The sequence below is a fragment of the Sus scrofa genome, chromosome 11 (genome assembly GCF_000003025.6).
Source record: "Sus scrofa isolate TJ Tabasco breed Duroc chromosome 11, Sscrofa11.1, whole genome shotgun sequence".
Classification (NCBI taxonomy): domain Eukaryota; kingdom Metazoa; phylum Chordata; class Mammalia; order Artiodactyla; family Suidae; genus Sus; species Sus scrofa.
This window is the reverse complement of record NC_010453.5, coordinates 67483710-67499421: the sequence shown is the minus strand read 5'-3', so window position 1 is coordinate 67499421 and position 15712 is coordinate 67483710. Positions and strand designations below refer to the sequence as shown.

The 15712-nt window shown below is 53.8% G+C and overlaps 1 protein-coding gene across 2 annotated transcripts in view; it reads left to right on the top strand.

The window, feature by feature from the left end:
* Positions 1–15712, top strand: part of STK24 (serine/threonine kinase 24) — a 107293-nt gene that overhangs the window by 66221 nt on the left and 25360 nt on the right. For both annotated transcript variants that reach the window (XM_013980632.2, XM_021065380.1), the window contains exon 3: positions 15544–15600. In XM_013980632.2, coding sequence (XP_013836086.1) covers positions 15544–15600 — 57 coding nt within the window. The remainder of the gene's footprint in view (positions 1–15543; positions 15601–15712) is intronic.

The window sequence follows — 15712 nt, the reverse complement described above, 5'->3', positions numbered from 1 at the left end:
GGACACAATGAACTTCTTTGCCGAATAGATACTGACTCACAGACTTTGAAAAACTTATGGTTTCCAAAGGAGACAGGTTGGGGGGGTGGGGGGATGCACTGAGGGTTTAGAATGGAAATGCTATAAAATTTGGTTGTGTTAATTGTTGTACACCTATAAATGTAATAAGATTCATTAAGTAATTAAAAAAATAGAGAAAGAAAAATAAATTCCTGAGGTCTAGACCATGTATATCACAGGTGCCTTAGAAATGAATCCAGGCTTTCAGAGGGTGCACACATCAGGACATCAGGCTCTCATTTGAAGCTGTTTTCATGGGAACCCTGTCAAGGGCCCTTGTGAAACAACCTGTGTCTCTAGGAGACGGAGTTACCAGAATGTTCTTCCCTGGTGGCTGTCTGGGTTGTTTGCCTCCTTCCTGCTTTTCCCGCCCCTCCTGCCTCAGTGCCCAGGAGGGGGGCCACAGAGCCACCTTCCCGGGGCTCCCTGCCATGGCAGCCCCTCGTGTGGCCCAGCCTGGTCTGGGGGTGTTTGCACAGCTGGCTCCCCCATCGCTGAAGCCTTCCCAGGCCTCCCCTGTCGGGCTGCTCTGCTGGGCTGGTACCCCCGCCTCCCCTCCGGCCACCTGCCCACCTGCAGCCTTCTCACAGCTTCTCTCACCGCGTCCTCAGGGACCTTGGAGGTAAACGGTGTGAGGTTGGGACAGCAGGTTTCAGGCTCCTCTGAGGAAGCCTCGGTTTCTGTGGGGACATCATCCCTGTGGCATGGAAGGAACAGAGAGGGGCAGGACGTGTTTGGCGTCTTCCTTTCTTTGAGCTGGAAGGAACGGGAAAAAGCAGCGTGTTGAGTGTGTGGATGGTCCTCGTGGAGCCCGAGGGGGAGGCAGGCCCCGGAGGTGGGGGGCAAGGGGGCGGGGAGGCCCGACGAGGGAGGGAGGGGAGCTGCTGCTGCACTTGCCCCCCCATCCCCGGGGCCTCCTGGGTCAGCACCTGGTGGCCTCAGAGAATCTGGAAAATGCTTGTTGCTTCTAGAAAGGCTCGACCCAACATTGTTGGACTCTGAGGTATATGAAAGCTTGGCAGGAGGAGTGGAATGTGGGCCAGGATATGGTCAGATCTGTCCATTTTATCAACTGTTTGTGATTCCTCTGGATTGTTTTCGTAGGTTTTGGCTCCTCATTTTAACCACGGTTCCTTTCAGAGTTGCTTCCAAATATCTGCCCTGTTTCCAGGCCGCTTCTTTCTGCATCACTATTTGTTGGCTTCAATTCATTTACTCTACTCTCTAAAGAAAATGGCTTTGGGTGTATGATTCCAGCTAAATGACGTGAATATAAGAAGGTAGAGTCTGAAAAGAGGAAATTCACGCATGTTTTCATAAATGTGGTCAGAGGCACAGCTCTGTAAAATCTGCTTTTGAGTGGAAAGGTTCTGGACGTGGGTTTTTGGGTTTTTTTTGTGTGTCTTTTTTTGTCTTTTGTTGTTGTTGTTGTTGTTGTTGTTGCTATTTTTTGGGCCGCTCCTGCAGCCTATGGAGGTTCCCAGGCTAGGGGTCGAATTGGAGATGTAGCCACCGGCCTACGCCAGAGCCACAGCAACGCGGGATCCGAGCCGCGTCTGCAACCTACACCACAGCTCACGGCAACGCTGGATCGTTAACCCACTGAGCAAGGCCAGGGACCGAACCCGCAACCTCATGGTTCCTAGTCGGATTCGTTAACCACTGCACCACGACGGGAACTCCCCAGGACGTGGGTTTTGAAGAGTCTCTGTGGAGGGGGTGGCGGAGCGCGCTGTTCAGGGGCGGCCGTGTCGTTGACCCACACCCGGGAGGCCACCTGTGCGGCCAGGGCAGAGCCCGTCGTGGGGATGCAGAGGGTTCGGGTCCACAGATGCTGAGTACTTTGGTCACTGGCTTCTGGTCGCACGAAGAACTGGCCACAGCGGCCCACAAGGAGGGCTGTCCCTGGCGCAGGAGCCCTGCGTCTGCCGCGGCGATGAGGTCAGGCGGCCCTCGCCCAGGAGTATGGCCTTTCTCTGCGTAGTAAGTGAAGCTGGATCCTTGTGCCCCAAGCTGGGATTGTAGCACTTCCTTCCTCTGCCTCGGCTGCCGTGTCCAGTCTTGGAAGTGGGCTGGTCGGTTCCAGGGGTGGCGACGAGGATGCTGTCGGCTCTTGTGAGCGTCCTGCTGCCCCCGAGTCCTCCCTTCCCTGTGTCGTGGTGCTGTGCTGCCCATCGCTCAGCCCCGAGGGGTGCGGCCCTCGCCCCTCCACACGCACCCACCCAGGGGCAGCCACCCGCCCAGGCTTCCTGTGCCATTTGGAGGTCTAGGGCCGCGTCTCCGTGGGCCGGGAACAGCTGCAGCTTCTGGAGGGGAGAAGAACATCTGTCTTCTCTGAGAGTGCTTTTCAGTGTGCGAGCATCTGTCCTTGCGTTTCTGGGAAAACCAGCAATGATACGTGGAGCCCTTTGTACCAGGCTCCAGGGTGACTGCGGGTGGAAGCAAACAGCTCACTTTGGGGTGGACTCGCCTCATCCACTAGTAAACCTGGCTTTAAAATCACAAGCGAATACCTTTCATGTCACAATCAATCACAGGAAAGAAATGGTAGGTTCCACGCCAAAGAAGATGGAAAATGTTGAACCGTTTGGGAGGCTGGGACCGGCTCGCCTCTCTCCCGAACACGCTGTCTGTCCTAGTGTGATTGAAGGAAGTCCCTGAAGACATCTGGCAGCTACACTTTATATTTTTCTTTCCAGAAAGTTGAGTGAGTTAAAATTCCAATTAGGCTAAATATTTTACTTCACCAAAAAGAAACTCAACTGTTTTCCAGCTCGTGTTTCCTATAATTTAAAATAAGTAGTAATTGTATTTCTGGGTCCTTTTGTCTCCACATACATGTTCTGCATATTTAAGCCTTCGTCTGGTGTATCCAAACACAGCTGATGTATTTAGATAATTATGCATATGCTTTCTTTTCTAAAACGTCTACATTAGGTAAATTCCTTGAAAACAATTGCGATCAGGAAGCTTTCTTAGATTATGTAAGGAGCTGCTTGTTAGGTAATTAAAGAGAAGCCTTCTTCCTTGTTAGGCGGACAGCGTGGCCTGGGCTCAGGAGCCACATCTCCCTCAAAATAGGAAGAGGGACGCTAGAAGCAGGCACTTCCATCGACCCCGCCTGCCACGCGCACGTCGTCACGGTCACTACTGACCGGCCGCCTTGGCCAGGCGCCAGATGGAGCAGCCAGGCCTGCTCTTCTCTGGGAGCCTGTGTTGGGCTGTGGGGACCTGATACGCGGCGACAGTGTCTTTGTTGGGTGCGGGGGCAGGAACCAAACTTGTTACCTCCGCCACCAGGGCTGCCTCAGCGCCGGCACCCTGGGGCGCGCTGGTCTGATGCCAGGCCAGCCTGCTGCCAGGTAGCTCCTCGGGGCTGAACTCACAGGCGCGCGTTCCCCACTCAGAGCATCCGTTCCTTCTGGAGGGAGCGCTGCCGAAAGCGAAGCTGAGGGCGGCGGCCAGGAGGCCGCAGGAGCAGAGCTCTGGAGCCGAGCCTCCCGCAGGCAGGTGCCCGTGCCCGGAGCACCAGCCCCTCAGCCCCTCCGAGGAGGCCCTGGCTTTGCAAGCTGTTTCCCTTTAGGGTAAAGGAGACCCCAGGGGTGGAAAGAAGAGTCGGAAAAGTAAATTTGCATCTGAAGTATGGCTGTTGTTATTCGTGAATCCACCAGTCCCCGAAGTTGTCTTGAAGTTGTCTTAACACTGAAGGCACGGCTTCTTTCTCTGCCAAATGTGACTTGGTCTTGGCCGCTGTCTTTGGGGCGGGTCTTTGTCAGAGTTTTAATACTGCGCCCTCCCTGAGCACGCGTTAGAGTTGCATGATTTCGAGACAGCTGTTTCTGACGTAGGCTGCGTGCCCACCACGCACCTCTTCACCTGGCAGGAGGATCATCGTGTAGTCATGAGAGGTATCAGCCTGGCAGGACCAGCACCCTTGCAGCTTATTTACCGCGGTGACGGCAAACCTGTGCGACTAGGTGTTTGTCATCACGGACTGTTGTGTCCTTGATGAGGACAGGCGCCAGGAGGCATGGAAAGCCCTCCTCTTTCCTCCCAGTGTTACCGGAATCCGGGTTCTTGTTCACGGAGCCGAAGAATGAACTTTGCAAACACACTCACGCAGGCAGCAAGCAAAAGACTATCATAGAAAAGCAATCAGCTCTCAGCACAGACACGCGGAGGGGAAGACGAGTTCCCCCTCGTCTGATTGTCTGAGGGGGGTTTAGCTTTAAAGGCAGGAGTGCCAGCCTGGGGTCCAGATGCCAGTTCTCTTCCCATTGGCCGTGCCCAGTGTGCCTGCATCAGTCCTTGTCCAGTGGGATCTTGGAGGCCGAGGGACCCCGTAAGCCTGGTTCCTTTGTTCTCGTCCCTGGACTGGGAGCCGCCATTCCTCTCCTTCCTTTTCTGTGGGTTGAGTGGGTTAGAGATTAAGATCCATCTGGGTGGCAAGCAGATAGACTCCCTGAAGCAAACCAGGCCGGGGTCGGGGGGTGTTACTCCCTGGACCCCTGAAGCCACGGACGGACGTTGATCAATGACCACATCCAGAAATGTATCGGAGCCCGTGTTCCTACACGAACTACCTGCGTTACTCCTCCGCCTCACCCGGGCACCTGTCTCACAGCCCTCGCTCTGACTTTTTTTCCTCTCCCTCAGATTGAGGTCGTGTGGTTCCCTGATTACCGCGTGAGCATCTTTAAGCAGAGGGCTTGATTCATCTTGGTGTCACCAGCACTCAGCTCAGAAACCTCCCGGGCAACCGGTGTAGTACTGCCTTGTGCCGCACTCGTGTGGATGTGAAAGAGGAGCCCCCTGCCCGGTGGGGAGACGGTTCCTGAAGCTCAGGCACCCACATGCGCACAGTCTCCCGAGGGGAGAGGCCTCTGTCCTAAACCCTAAGGGCCTTTCAGGGCAGGCCCAGTGTTCTCTCCAGTTGGTCCAGGGACATCAGGACAGCCGTTCCTAGTCTGGGCACAGGGCAGCAGGGCGTGCGAATCCCATCCTGCAAGTCCTGGGAAAACATCTCTAAATGGACGTACTTTTTGGGCCGATGAGAGTTCACTGGTTTCTGAGAGGAAGCCACTCAGAAGCAGTTACATCACAGCAGGCTTTCCTCACTGGGGTCCTTTAGAAATGGCTTCGCGCCCGTGATGTTTGTTGCTGTGGTTCTTGCTGTCTGCCTGCCCTCTTTTCTTCCTTCCGCTTTATTTATTTATACACACACACACACACACACACACACACACACATACATATACAGAGAGGGCGGGGGGAGATTAATCCATTTCTTCACCCACCCTTTGCTTTTTTCTTAGGTAAATTTTAATTTATACATTACAAAGAAAGATTTTTAAGCTTACGGTAATAAAGTGTTGTGATGTGTTCTGTGTGCATTTAAAAGTGTTTCCATCTGTATTTGTTTTATTGCAATAGTGCTACCTATTTTTTCTTGATTTTAGTAGCTGGAGGTTTTCTATTTAAAAAGTAAAGTGGATGTCTTATGTTTTTCCAGCATGCATGTCTCTCTATTCGTTGTTTTCCTTCTTTTTTCCTTCCTTTTTAACTTCTGTATCCAGCACTTGCTCCCCCAACCCTCCCTGCTTCCTCTTTCCTTCGTCTTTTTTTTGGCTTGGTAATAAAAACATATAATGCTGTGTTTTTCTTTGACTATATCTTGGGCTGTATTACATAGCTGTTGATGTCTGTAGTGTTTCCGGAATTGTCAGTTGATGTGTTTCTCTTTGTGCTGTTTCAGGGCTTACTGCTCCGCGTCATGTTTGGTTGATAATGGCACATAGTGGCTTTTCTCCCATTGGTACTTGTTTCCAGCACTAGAAGACTCTGCTTATCTTGGAGCACCTTTGACCTTGTAGGGCTGTCCTTCCCCTCCCCCATGCCCATCCTTAGCTGTTCTGAATGACCTCCACCAGCTCAGGTTAGAAGAGAGCACGGGTGGGTGAGAAGCCATCAGGGCTGAGTGCTGGCCCCAGGCCCCGGCAAGTCGCTTCCCCCTTCTGGTGCCTGTCCTAGAATGCGGGCCAGTCACAGTGCTCCCACGGTGTTGTGGGGACTGTGGGAGTAGTGTGTGTAAGGCGTCTACGCAGCGCCTCGGGGATACAGGGCACACAGCAGCCGGTCGTTCTCCTGGCCTCCAGCCCAGCAGACCACAGGCGCTCTGTGCTGCAGTCTGCTCCCTGCGCATCCGTCCTGCTGGCCGCTGCTTCCTGATCCCTTCAAAGAGCCTCTCTCTTTCACTCTGGGCACCCTCTTCAGACAATGCTGACCAAGATGATTTGCTCCAGAAATTCCATTTTTCTCTTTTTTTCTTTTTGACGTTAAGACTTCCTTCCCTATTGAAGGGAATTCAAGCTGCTGTTTCTGAGTTGGATGTATTCTGCAGCACAGAGGATGGGGGTGGCTGGGGTGTAATGGGAGGGCCAGCATCCTCCCCACTGCCCTGCCCAGTGCTGGGTTGCTTGGTTTTGATTGTGAGCACCTGAGGGCCAGAGCCCCCCCCCCCAACCCCACGTGTGATCGTGGGATGTTACCTGACGTCAGCATTGTGTGTCACTAGTCACCCCCCTTTAATTGTGTTGCTGGGGTAATAGAGAAGTTCCAAATGCAGTTGGGGACTAGGGTGGCCAATGGCAGATGTGTCTGGGGGGGATTCAGTGTTTTGTATTTTCGGGGTCATCTTAATAACTGAAGACCAGGTGAATGATAGGGGCTGAACTTTATTTACATGGGGCTGTTTGAAATATGTTCGGAGCGCCCTTACCAGCAGGAGAAACGTTTTCCTTACCCTCTCTTGGCTGGGAGCTTACAAATCAAAATGACCAAGGACAGATTAGTAGGGAAAAACAAGGTTTATGGATATGCCTACTCGTTAAACGATGAAAGGTGGAGGCTCGTGTCCTAACTTAGTGGAGAAGCGGGCGTGGGTTTCTGCATGAAAGACCAGGGGGCTTCCAGACATACAGACACGAGATGGGGTCTGTGATGTTTGCCTACAGATACGAGGCTTCTCTCCAGGACCGTGAGGGTCCTGCAGGGGGTTTATGGAAGGTTTCTTCAGGCTTTTCCTCCTGAGGGGAGCCCCTTTTCAGAGAGGGAGCCGATGGCAGCCTCACTGCAGAGAAGGCTGCTCTTGGCATGTGCAGAGGCGCCAATGGCTTCAGCTTCACAGAGCCTTCGCTTCACATGAGGGTTCCAGTGGGTCCCAGTACTCATCGCCTCTCTCCCATTTGTCACCTCTGTGCTGGTCCCGGCCGCAGAGGAACACGAGGCCATCGCCCCGCCCCGGTCGCCCTCTTCCTGAGGGTCTCATTTGCATCCGAAGTGTCGTCTCTTCCCTCTTCCTGCCGCCGCAGTGGATCATCTTTGATGGGGCTTCTAGACGAACCCTGGACGGTCTCCGGGCCCTCCCCGCCCTGGAGGGCATTTTCCAGTCCATCTTCTCCTTTCCTGCTCTCCCCGTTCCTCCCGTCCTGGAGGTGGTGGGTCAGATGGACCTCTCCTCCTGAGGTCCGTCTGATGGCTGGGTGGCACTTGCCCACTTTTTTATTGAAAAGCGATTTATTTAGGAAAAGAGCATAGGCCCTACTCACCTTATACCCCTTCAACAACCCTGTGTGCACAGTCTGTGTCCACATCATTTAAGAGATGCTGGCGTCTGTGAGTCAGAGGAACAAGAAACCCGCTTTCTGAGGTCAGGAATCCAGTTCTGTGCCTTGAGTACGCTTGGAAGGTGTCAGGACCCCCAGGGGGTGACTTTGACTGTAAATCCAGGAGGGGTTTGGACTCAGAGATGCTTCTTGCCTCCTTACGTCACCAACCTCCCAGCGGACCTGGCTTCCAACAGGGGGCACCCGAAAGTTAATGTGGGAGGAGAGCTAAGGTGACGGGTCCGCCCGATGTGGGTGGTCTGTAGTGCCGCGCGCGGGTGGGTGGCTGAACCCGGCTGCGGGTTGGATCTGGTCTTGTGCCTGGAGCTGGTGAGCATCAGAGGCAGGATCCACACCTGGCTGGAGAGTTGCTGTTCATGCACAGCCTCTTAGCAAAAAGGCACCTTCGCTTTAAAAACCATGATCTTAAGGAGGCCTGTGACCCCACGTTGTTGTAACAAGACAGAGCCTCCGCGTGGTTGACATCTCCTGGGCTCAGCCTTTGCTTATGGCTGATGAATCTGGCTGCCTCCGCGTGCAGGGCAGATGCAGAAGCAGCGTTGCTGCGTTCAGAATCCATCGTGTGAAATCCTGTTCCTGACTGTGCGGAATCACCCCTTTCTCATTCTGTCACCTGGTGTCTGTCCCGCGCCCATGGCGGTTGTGAATGTGGGGTTTGCCAGCTTTCAGTCACCAACTCCAAACAGCTCAGGGCACGGTCACCTGAGAGTGGTACTGTTATTGATTAATTTCCACGAGCAAAAACTACCAAAAGTGGAATCAGAAGCAAGGGAGGAACATGCTGGCTTTGTGGCTCATGTCTCTCTAACATGTTGAAAACGTTAAGGTTGGGAACCCAGTGGAAAGACAGGAAGCTAGTAGAGGGTTCCCCGAAAAGGAGACCTGCCCGACTCCGGAGTGTTTGAAGATGTCCCGCCTGACAGCGCGCGAGAGAAAACCAGGTCCTGCTTCTCCCCTGCTTCTGGACTGACCGTCATGCAGCACCACAGACGGCGGCATAGACGACAGATTTATTTCCTCACAGGGCTGGCGGCTCGGAGCCCTCAGACCTCAGGTCCCCAGGCCTCGCTCCCTGACTGGTAGAGGCCGTCTTCTCCCTGCGTTCTCATGCGCCCGGCCCTCTACGTGTGTCTGTGTCCAAATCTTTTCTTCTTTTTTTTGTCATTTTCGGATGTAAGTTCTGCATGTCTGAGGCAGGTGAAATTCCCAGGCCAGGGGTCCAGTAGGTGCTGCAGCTGCTGGTCTACACCACAGCCACAGCAACGCGGGATCCGAGTCATGTGTGCGACCTACACCACAGCTCACGGCAACAGTGGATCTCTAACCCACTGTGAGCGAGGCCAGGGATCGAACCTGCGTCCTCATGGATACTAGTCAGGTTTGTTTCCACTGAGCCTCGGCGGGAACTCACTCCCAAATCTCTTCTTAGGAGGACACCAGTCACGTTGGCTTAGGACACCGTGACTTAATCATCTTAAAGGACGCGTCTCAAGGTTCGGTCGTATTGGCCGTACTTGGGGTCGGGACTTCAAGCTTTGAATTTGGGAAGGGGACACAATTCAGCTCCTAATTGTGACCCAAAAAAAGGAAAATTAGCACTCATACGTTGTGGGGGGTGGGGGGCGGCAGCACAGATTGAGCCTTTGAAGACTAATTTGTCATTATCCATTAAACTCAAGTGGATTCCATTGACTCAGCAGCTCTACCTCCAGGAACTCCGAAACATATGTGAGGGTCTTAAATTAACACTTGGCTCATGACAGCAAAAGAATGGAGACAACTTCATGTCCACAGGGCAGGGGGTAGTGGTTAAAAAAAAAAAGGATTCCTTCGAGGATAAGAATAGAATGCGCCAAGGAGAAGCGCAGTATAGACTGTGTGGAGGGTGCATGTGGATAGAAGGGGAGAAAGAGTATTTGCATGAAGTATTTCTATGGGATACCTTGCTGAGCGTGGAGGCTGGGCAGACAGCCAGGGGCCAGGGTGAGAGGGAAGCTTTGGTACCTTTTAAAATTCTGGGTCCTGAATTTATTAAATAAATAAACCATTTCCTTTCCCTTAGGAGAAAATTCTGTCACAAGTTCATTCATAATTTACATTGTTTGGGGTCATTTTTAAAAAATGAAATTACTGTGATTAAAATCATTCTTGGTGGAGTTTCTGTTGTGACTCAGTGGGTTAAGAACCCAACTATTATCTGTGAAGATGTGGGTTTGATCCCTGGCCTCGTTCAGTGGGTTAAGGATCCAGTGTGGCTGTGGCTGTGGCGTAGGCTGGCAGCTCCAGCCCTGATTGGACCCCTAGCCTGGGAACTTCCATATGCCGCGGGGTGGCCCTAAAAAGAAAAAGGAAAAGGAAAAAAAAATCATTGTTTTAAGAACTCTTAATTTATTTTTCTTAGAATGCCTCAAAATCACAGTTTGGGGCAGTGATGCTCTTTCTGGGTTGTGCCAGTGCTTGCCACCTTGGTCCCCAAGAGCAGGTCACCTCTGCTCCTTGACTAGAGCATCTGTCTCAGGGCTTGTGGGGCAGTAATTATTTTTGCATTCCAGTGTAGAATGTGTATGAATCATTGTTCCAGATCTTATTTTGCTCAGAAATTCCCATGTAGAGAAACACTATTTAGTTTTGTGAATTGGGCTCTTTTGGTTTCACCAGGTTATTTTGAGGCGCTTAGGGGTGATGATGCTGGTGAGGCTGATAGCACTTGGCTTGTGTTTGGTGCCTCGAGCTTTGCAAAGTGCTTTCACATTCATTATCTCATTTTACTGTCAGTTTGAACCGAGAGGTTTAGGAACACAAATTGTTGCCATCTTTTTCTGGATGAAGCGTTCCAAGCTTGGCTGAGGTGTCTCGCAGTGAATCAGTGGTAATTTTCCAGCTGGAGGTTTCAGGGTGTCAGCTGGCTCTGCCAGGGGGAGGAGAGAATTGGTCAGCGCTTCTGGTGCAGGACACTTCAAGCTTATGAACATAGATCGTTCAGTTCAGTGGTTTTCACTGGGGGCAGTTTTGGCTCTCAGAGGACATTGGCAATGTCTCGGGACATTTTCCATTATCAGAACTGGAGATGCAGCTAGTCAGTAGAGGCCAGAGATGCGGCTAACACCGTAATGCAGAGGGCAGGGCTCACAACAAAGATGACCCAACCTTAGCTGTCAGTGGTGCCAAGATGAAGAATCCTGGTGGAGCTGGCCTGCAGCCCCCGAAGCCCATCTTCCTCTCTCCTCCCTTTCCAGCGTTGGTTTCTTCTCTTGGGCTTGGTGGTGGTAGAGCAGAGACTTCTCTTTGGGATCACGAGTGGTGGCAGATGTCAGGAAGGCGCCTTTTCTGCCTGTGCCAAGAGCGTGGCCTGCTGGAGGTCTGCAGGTGTGCCAGCTCCGCGTCTGTGCCGTGGGGGTCCTCACACCGAGATCCAGCCCTGTTTCCATCACGTCTGCGGCTTCTCGGTCCTCCTCCGACTTGTGAGGCAGCAGAGGTTATTCTTGGCACCCGTCCCTTCCAGGAGGAAAGAGAACCAGCAGCTGGGGTTTGTGAGTTCTAGCTGGAGAGGGGGGAGCAAGCAGAGGCCACAGCCTTGGGCCTCCCTGGGACCGTGGGAGAGTCGGACTGGAGGAGGAGCGTAGCTGAGGCCAGAGGAAAGGAGCAGGGGAGAAGGAGGCTATCAGAGGGAGGTGACAAGTGAGCAGTGGAGTCGCTGCTGGGACTAGGGGTCTGCTGTGGGCATAGGGCTCACTGGTAGGAACGGGGGTGGTGGGTGAACAGAGGCTGCTCCTGGCTGGAGGCTGAGCTGGACCGTCTTCTCTGAGGCAAGAGACTGAAGACACGGGCTGGAGGAGGGATCCGGACACCCCGTGTGCGGGTCCTCAGAGGCAGGAAGGCGGGACACCTCCGGCAGAGGGAGCAGCAGCCGAGCAGGGGCTTTAGAGCTGGGCTGGAGAGGAGGAGGCGGCGGCGGCTGGCAGGTGCTGGTCCAGGGCTGTCCACCAGCCACAGAGCTTGGAACTCACACTGCAGTTTGGTAGAAGCTGTCATTTGGAAACTGGCGATTGCAGGAGTTCCTGATGCGGCTCAGTGGTGATGAACCAGCTAGTATCCATGAGGACGCAGGTTCAATCCCTGGCCTTGCTTGATGGGTTAAGGATCCGGTGTTGCCGTTAGTTATGGTGTAGGTCACAGATGCGGCTCAGATCTGACCTTGCCGCGGCTCTGGCATAGGCTAGCAGCTGTAGCTCAAATTGGACCCTTAGCCTGGGAACCTCCATATGCTGCGGGTATTGCCCTGAGAAGGGCAAAAAAAAAAAAAAAACCCTAAAACCAGCCCCCCCCCCTTCTTTTTCCTCACCACATGAATGACCCGTGGACAACCTTTGTCAGCCTTTCTGCTTCCTCTAGGACTCCAGGTAAAAGCATTGCTGGGGGTCCATTTGAGTGAGGTAAACCCAGAAGTCACCTGACCTGCTGTGGCCCCCTCATCCGTCACTTCTGCCTCCCGCCTGCACCTTCCCCACTGCTCTCCGCCCCTTCCCCACGTACCTACGTACTTCAAGCACTTATTTTTTTTTTTATTTTTTTATTTTTTGTCTTTTTGCCATTTCTTGGGCTGCTCCTGCGGCATATGGAGGTTCCCAGGCTAGGGGTCAAATCGCAGCTATAGCCGCTGGCCTACGCCACAGCCACAGCAATACGGGATCCGAGCTGCAACTGCGACCTACACCACAGCTCACAGCAATGCCAGATCCTTAACCCACTTAGCAAGGCCAGGAATCAAACCTGCAACCTCATGGTTCCCAGTCAGATTCGTTAACCACTGCGCCACACGGGAACTCCTCGAGCACTTATTAAGAGCAGGTGTCTGCTCTGGTCCCTTGGTGGCTTTTAGGAGAAAGTGTGAGGTGTGTATTAAGAGGCCGCAGGGTGGGCCTTTCTCTGTCCCTTTACCCCTGGATCCTCCCCATCGGGTTCTGGATGCCCTTCCCTCCGTGCAGCCTCACTCCTGCGGGTCTGCTAGCTGACTGCACCTGGCCCCCGTCCCCTCCCTCCAACCCCACTCCCTCAGGGCCAACTTGTCACTCAGTTCCTCTTAAAAGACTCGGTTCCCCTTTGATCTGGCAGGTCCCTGCTGTCCCCTCTCGGGGCCCACTCCTCCGTCCACAGAGGGCTACCTTCTGCCTCGCTCCGGAAGGTCAGGCTTGGCCCTGGCGTGAGCAGGGACTGGTCGCGGAGAGCCCTGGAGCCGGGGAGGTCGCTGGGCCCACGTCCCAGGCCGCTGCCCTGCCCGCTTGCTGACTGAGTTGGTGGCCACAGTGAGCAGCACGCACACCCTGTGAGGCTGGAGAGCAGGCTCAGCCGGGAGTGGGGGCCGGTGAAGCCTTTGTGGCGCAGTTTCCATTTCCAGACTGGTGGAACTGGGGACAGAAGCACAGAGGACCTGGCCAAGGTATTTAAAGAGCAGTGGCCTGGGTAAAGGACCTCGTGCTGTTTTCCTAGGTGGCCTCTGAATCTGGCAGACCTCGCGTTGGGAACCAGGAACGAGCTGGATGAGCAGAATAGCGGGGCTGCTCTGCTCGCTCCATCTTCCTCTCCAGGAAGGCGAAGGCTGAGGCTCTGTAAGCCCTTCAGCTGGGGACATCTGGAGGGCTGGTTGTCCTGCTGCTGCTTAAATGTCCCTGAGGGTAGGACGGCCTGGGAGAACAGGTCACTTTGCCCCCTGTTGTGGCTCCTGTAGCCATGCAAAGGGCTGTTTTTGCATCCTTGGTGAGTAGTAAGTACTTGGTAAGTACTGGCTGACCCGCGGGGACTTAGGAGCCGGGAGCTTTGGAAGGGATGTGAGCTGTGGTCACTTGCTGCTTCTGAGTCAGTAACGACTGCTTCCCACGGGGTCCCGAGGCTCTGCTCCCGCTCCTACCGCTAGGCGTGAGGTTTGGGCTGGGGGGTCCAACCTGCCTGCCAGAGTGATCCCGCTGTGGGCTGCTCACCTCAACGCTGGGAAAACAGAAGGGTTGAGAGCGGGAGGAAAGGGTGGGAGTAGAAACCTGCACGTCCAGGGCCCTTCGGGAGAAGCAGTCTAGGTTTCCTGTGCCGGCAAAGTGGTGTCGGTCGGTCCCTGCCCTGGCTGATTCCTACCTCTCAGGTGCTTCTGGAATGTCTAGAGGGAGAGCGCAGACTTTCCAGGAGCAGGTGTTGGGCAAGTATTTGCGCAGGGGAAGAGTTGGGGTCTCTGTGTGAAATGATAGTTGGACGATGCTCTTTCTGGTAGGAAGTTCTCTTGCAGTCGGAACCCGGGGCGGGGCTGATGGAGCCTGTGCTGGTGCCCCTGACTGGAGGGTTACTGAGCGAGGAAAATGTTCGCGGGCCCCAAACACATCATGTAAGGCTTCCCCACGTTTTCTAGTCTTGACCGAAGTTATCTTCATCTAAAGACTTGTGAGTGTGTTCTGTTTACAGTAAAATGAGGGTCTTTTCTTTGGACTGGCACAGACTTGACCCTGACGTCAGGATTTATTTTAGGGTTTAGAAGGAATTCATTCTGCAGATGGAGCGCACGCTCTCTTGCCTGCCTGGAGTGCGTGTCCAGTCAGCACACGTCCCTCTGGACCGTCGCAGGCGCCGCAGGTGGCCTTTCCTGGGCTTGACTGAGCCAGGCACTGCCCCAGCCGCTGAGTTTGCTGTTGGTGGGACACACAGCAGATCTAAAGCAAAAATCACACCAAAGGTCTAAAGTAAAGTTTGCCTAGGGGTGGGGGAGGGAGGCGGTGAGGGTTTCCTGGCGGAGGAGCCTGCGGCTTGTCCAGAAGAGCTTGGGGCAGGGAGCGGGGCTGGGGCCCGGCGAGGGCCCTTCTTACTCAGCTGAGCAAGGCCCAGCTCCTTCCTCACGGTGCCCAGGAGCCTAGAGCCGTAGAGGGTTTTGTTTGCTTTTCTTCTTTCTTCTGATGCAAAGGAAAGCAGCCGAAAGTGCCCAGTGAGCAGGGAACGGGGTGGTGCTTGCACACCTGACCCACCTGGGCACCACTGGCCCTGGCAGGTGGCAGGTCACTGCATCTCAGGTGTGATGTTTGCTTCCCTGGTCCCAGTCAGAGGCTTGGGAAGTTGGCTGTGGGCAGAGGGGTCTGGCTCTCGAAGCAAGGAGGTGGGTGATAGACTGGCCTGGCCATGCCCCGCCCCCGCCATGTGTCGCAAAGCTGCTGTCCCTGTGGCTGTGCTCTGAGTACCTCCTGGATGACACCCCGGGCAGGACGTGTGCTGCTGGCCTGGCTTGGTGTCAGAGACTGGTTCCGAAACCTTCCTGTGCTGAGGGCCACCCCCCGAGCTTGTGTGAAGATGGACACCCCGCTTCAGAGGAGCTCTGCCGCCCGGGGCTGACCTGACCCCCGACACGGTGCAGGTGTCCCATGTGTCACACACAGACCACCTTCTTGCTGTTGTGTGTTTATAAAATTTTCTAGTTTCAAAATAACAGCGAGGCGTTCCTATCGTGGCTCAGTGGAAATGAATCTCACTAGCATCCATGAGGATGCAGGTTTGATCCCTGGCGTCGCTCAGTGGGTTAAGGATCCTGTTTTGCCGTGAGCTGTGGTGCAGGTCACAAATGTGGCTCGGATCCTGAGTTGCTATGGCTGTGGTGTAGGCTCAAGGCTACAGTTCTTACTGGACCCCTATCCTGGGAACCTTTATATGCCTTGGGTGTGGCCCTTGGGAAAAAAAAAAAATATATGTATATATATATATATACACACACAAAATAACAGCGAAAAAATACCTTTAGATTATTTAAAATAATTTTTCTTTTTCGTTTTTGTAGGACACGAAGTTGTGGATAATAATGGAGTATCTTGGTGGAGGCTCCGCTCTGGATCTAGTAAGTATCACGCTGGGTGTTGGTTACAGCAGCAGCAGCGCTCTCAGTCCGTCTTGGCTGTAAAGATTATTCTGCTTTTTATCCATTTGTTTCCTCTTAAGTTGCGTGAAAG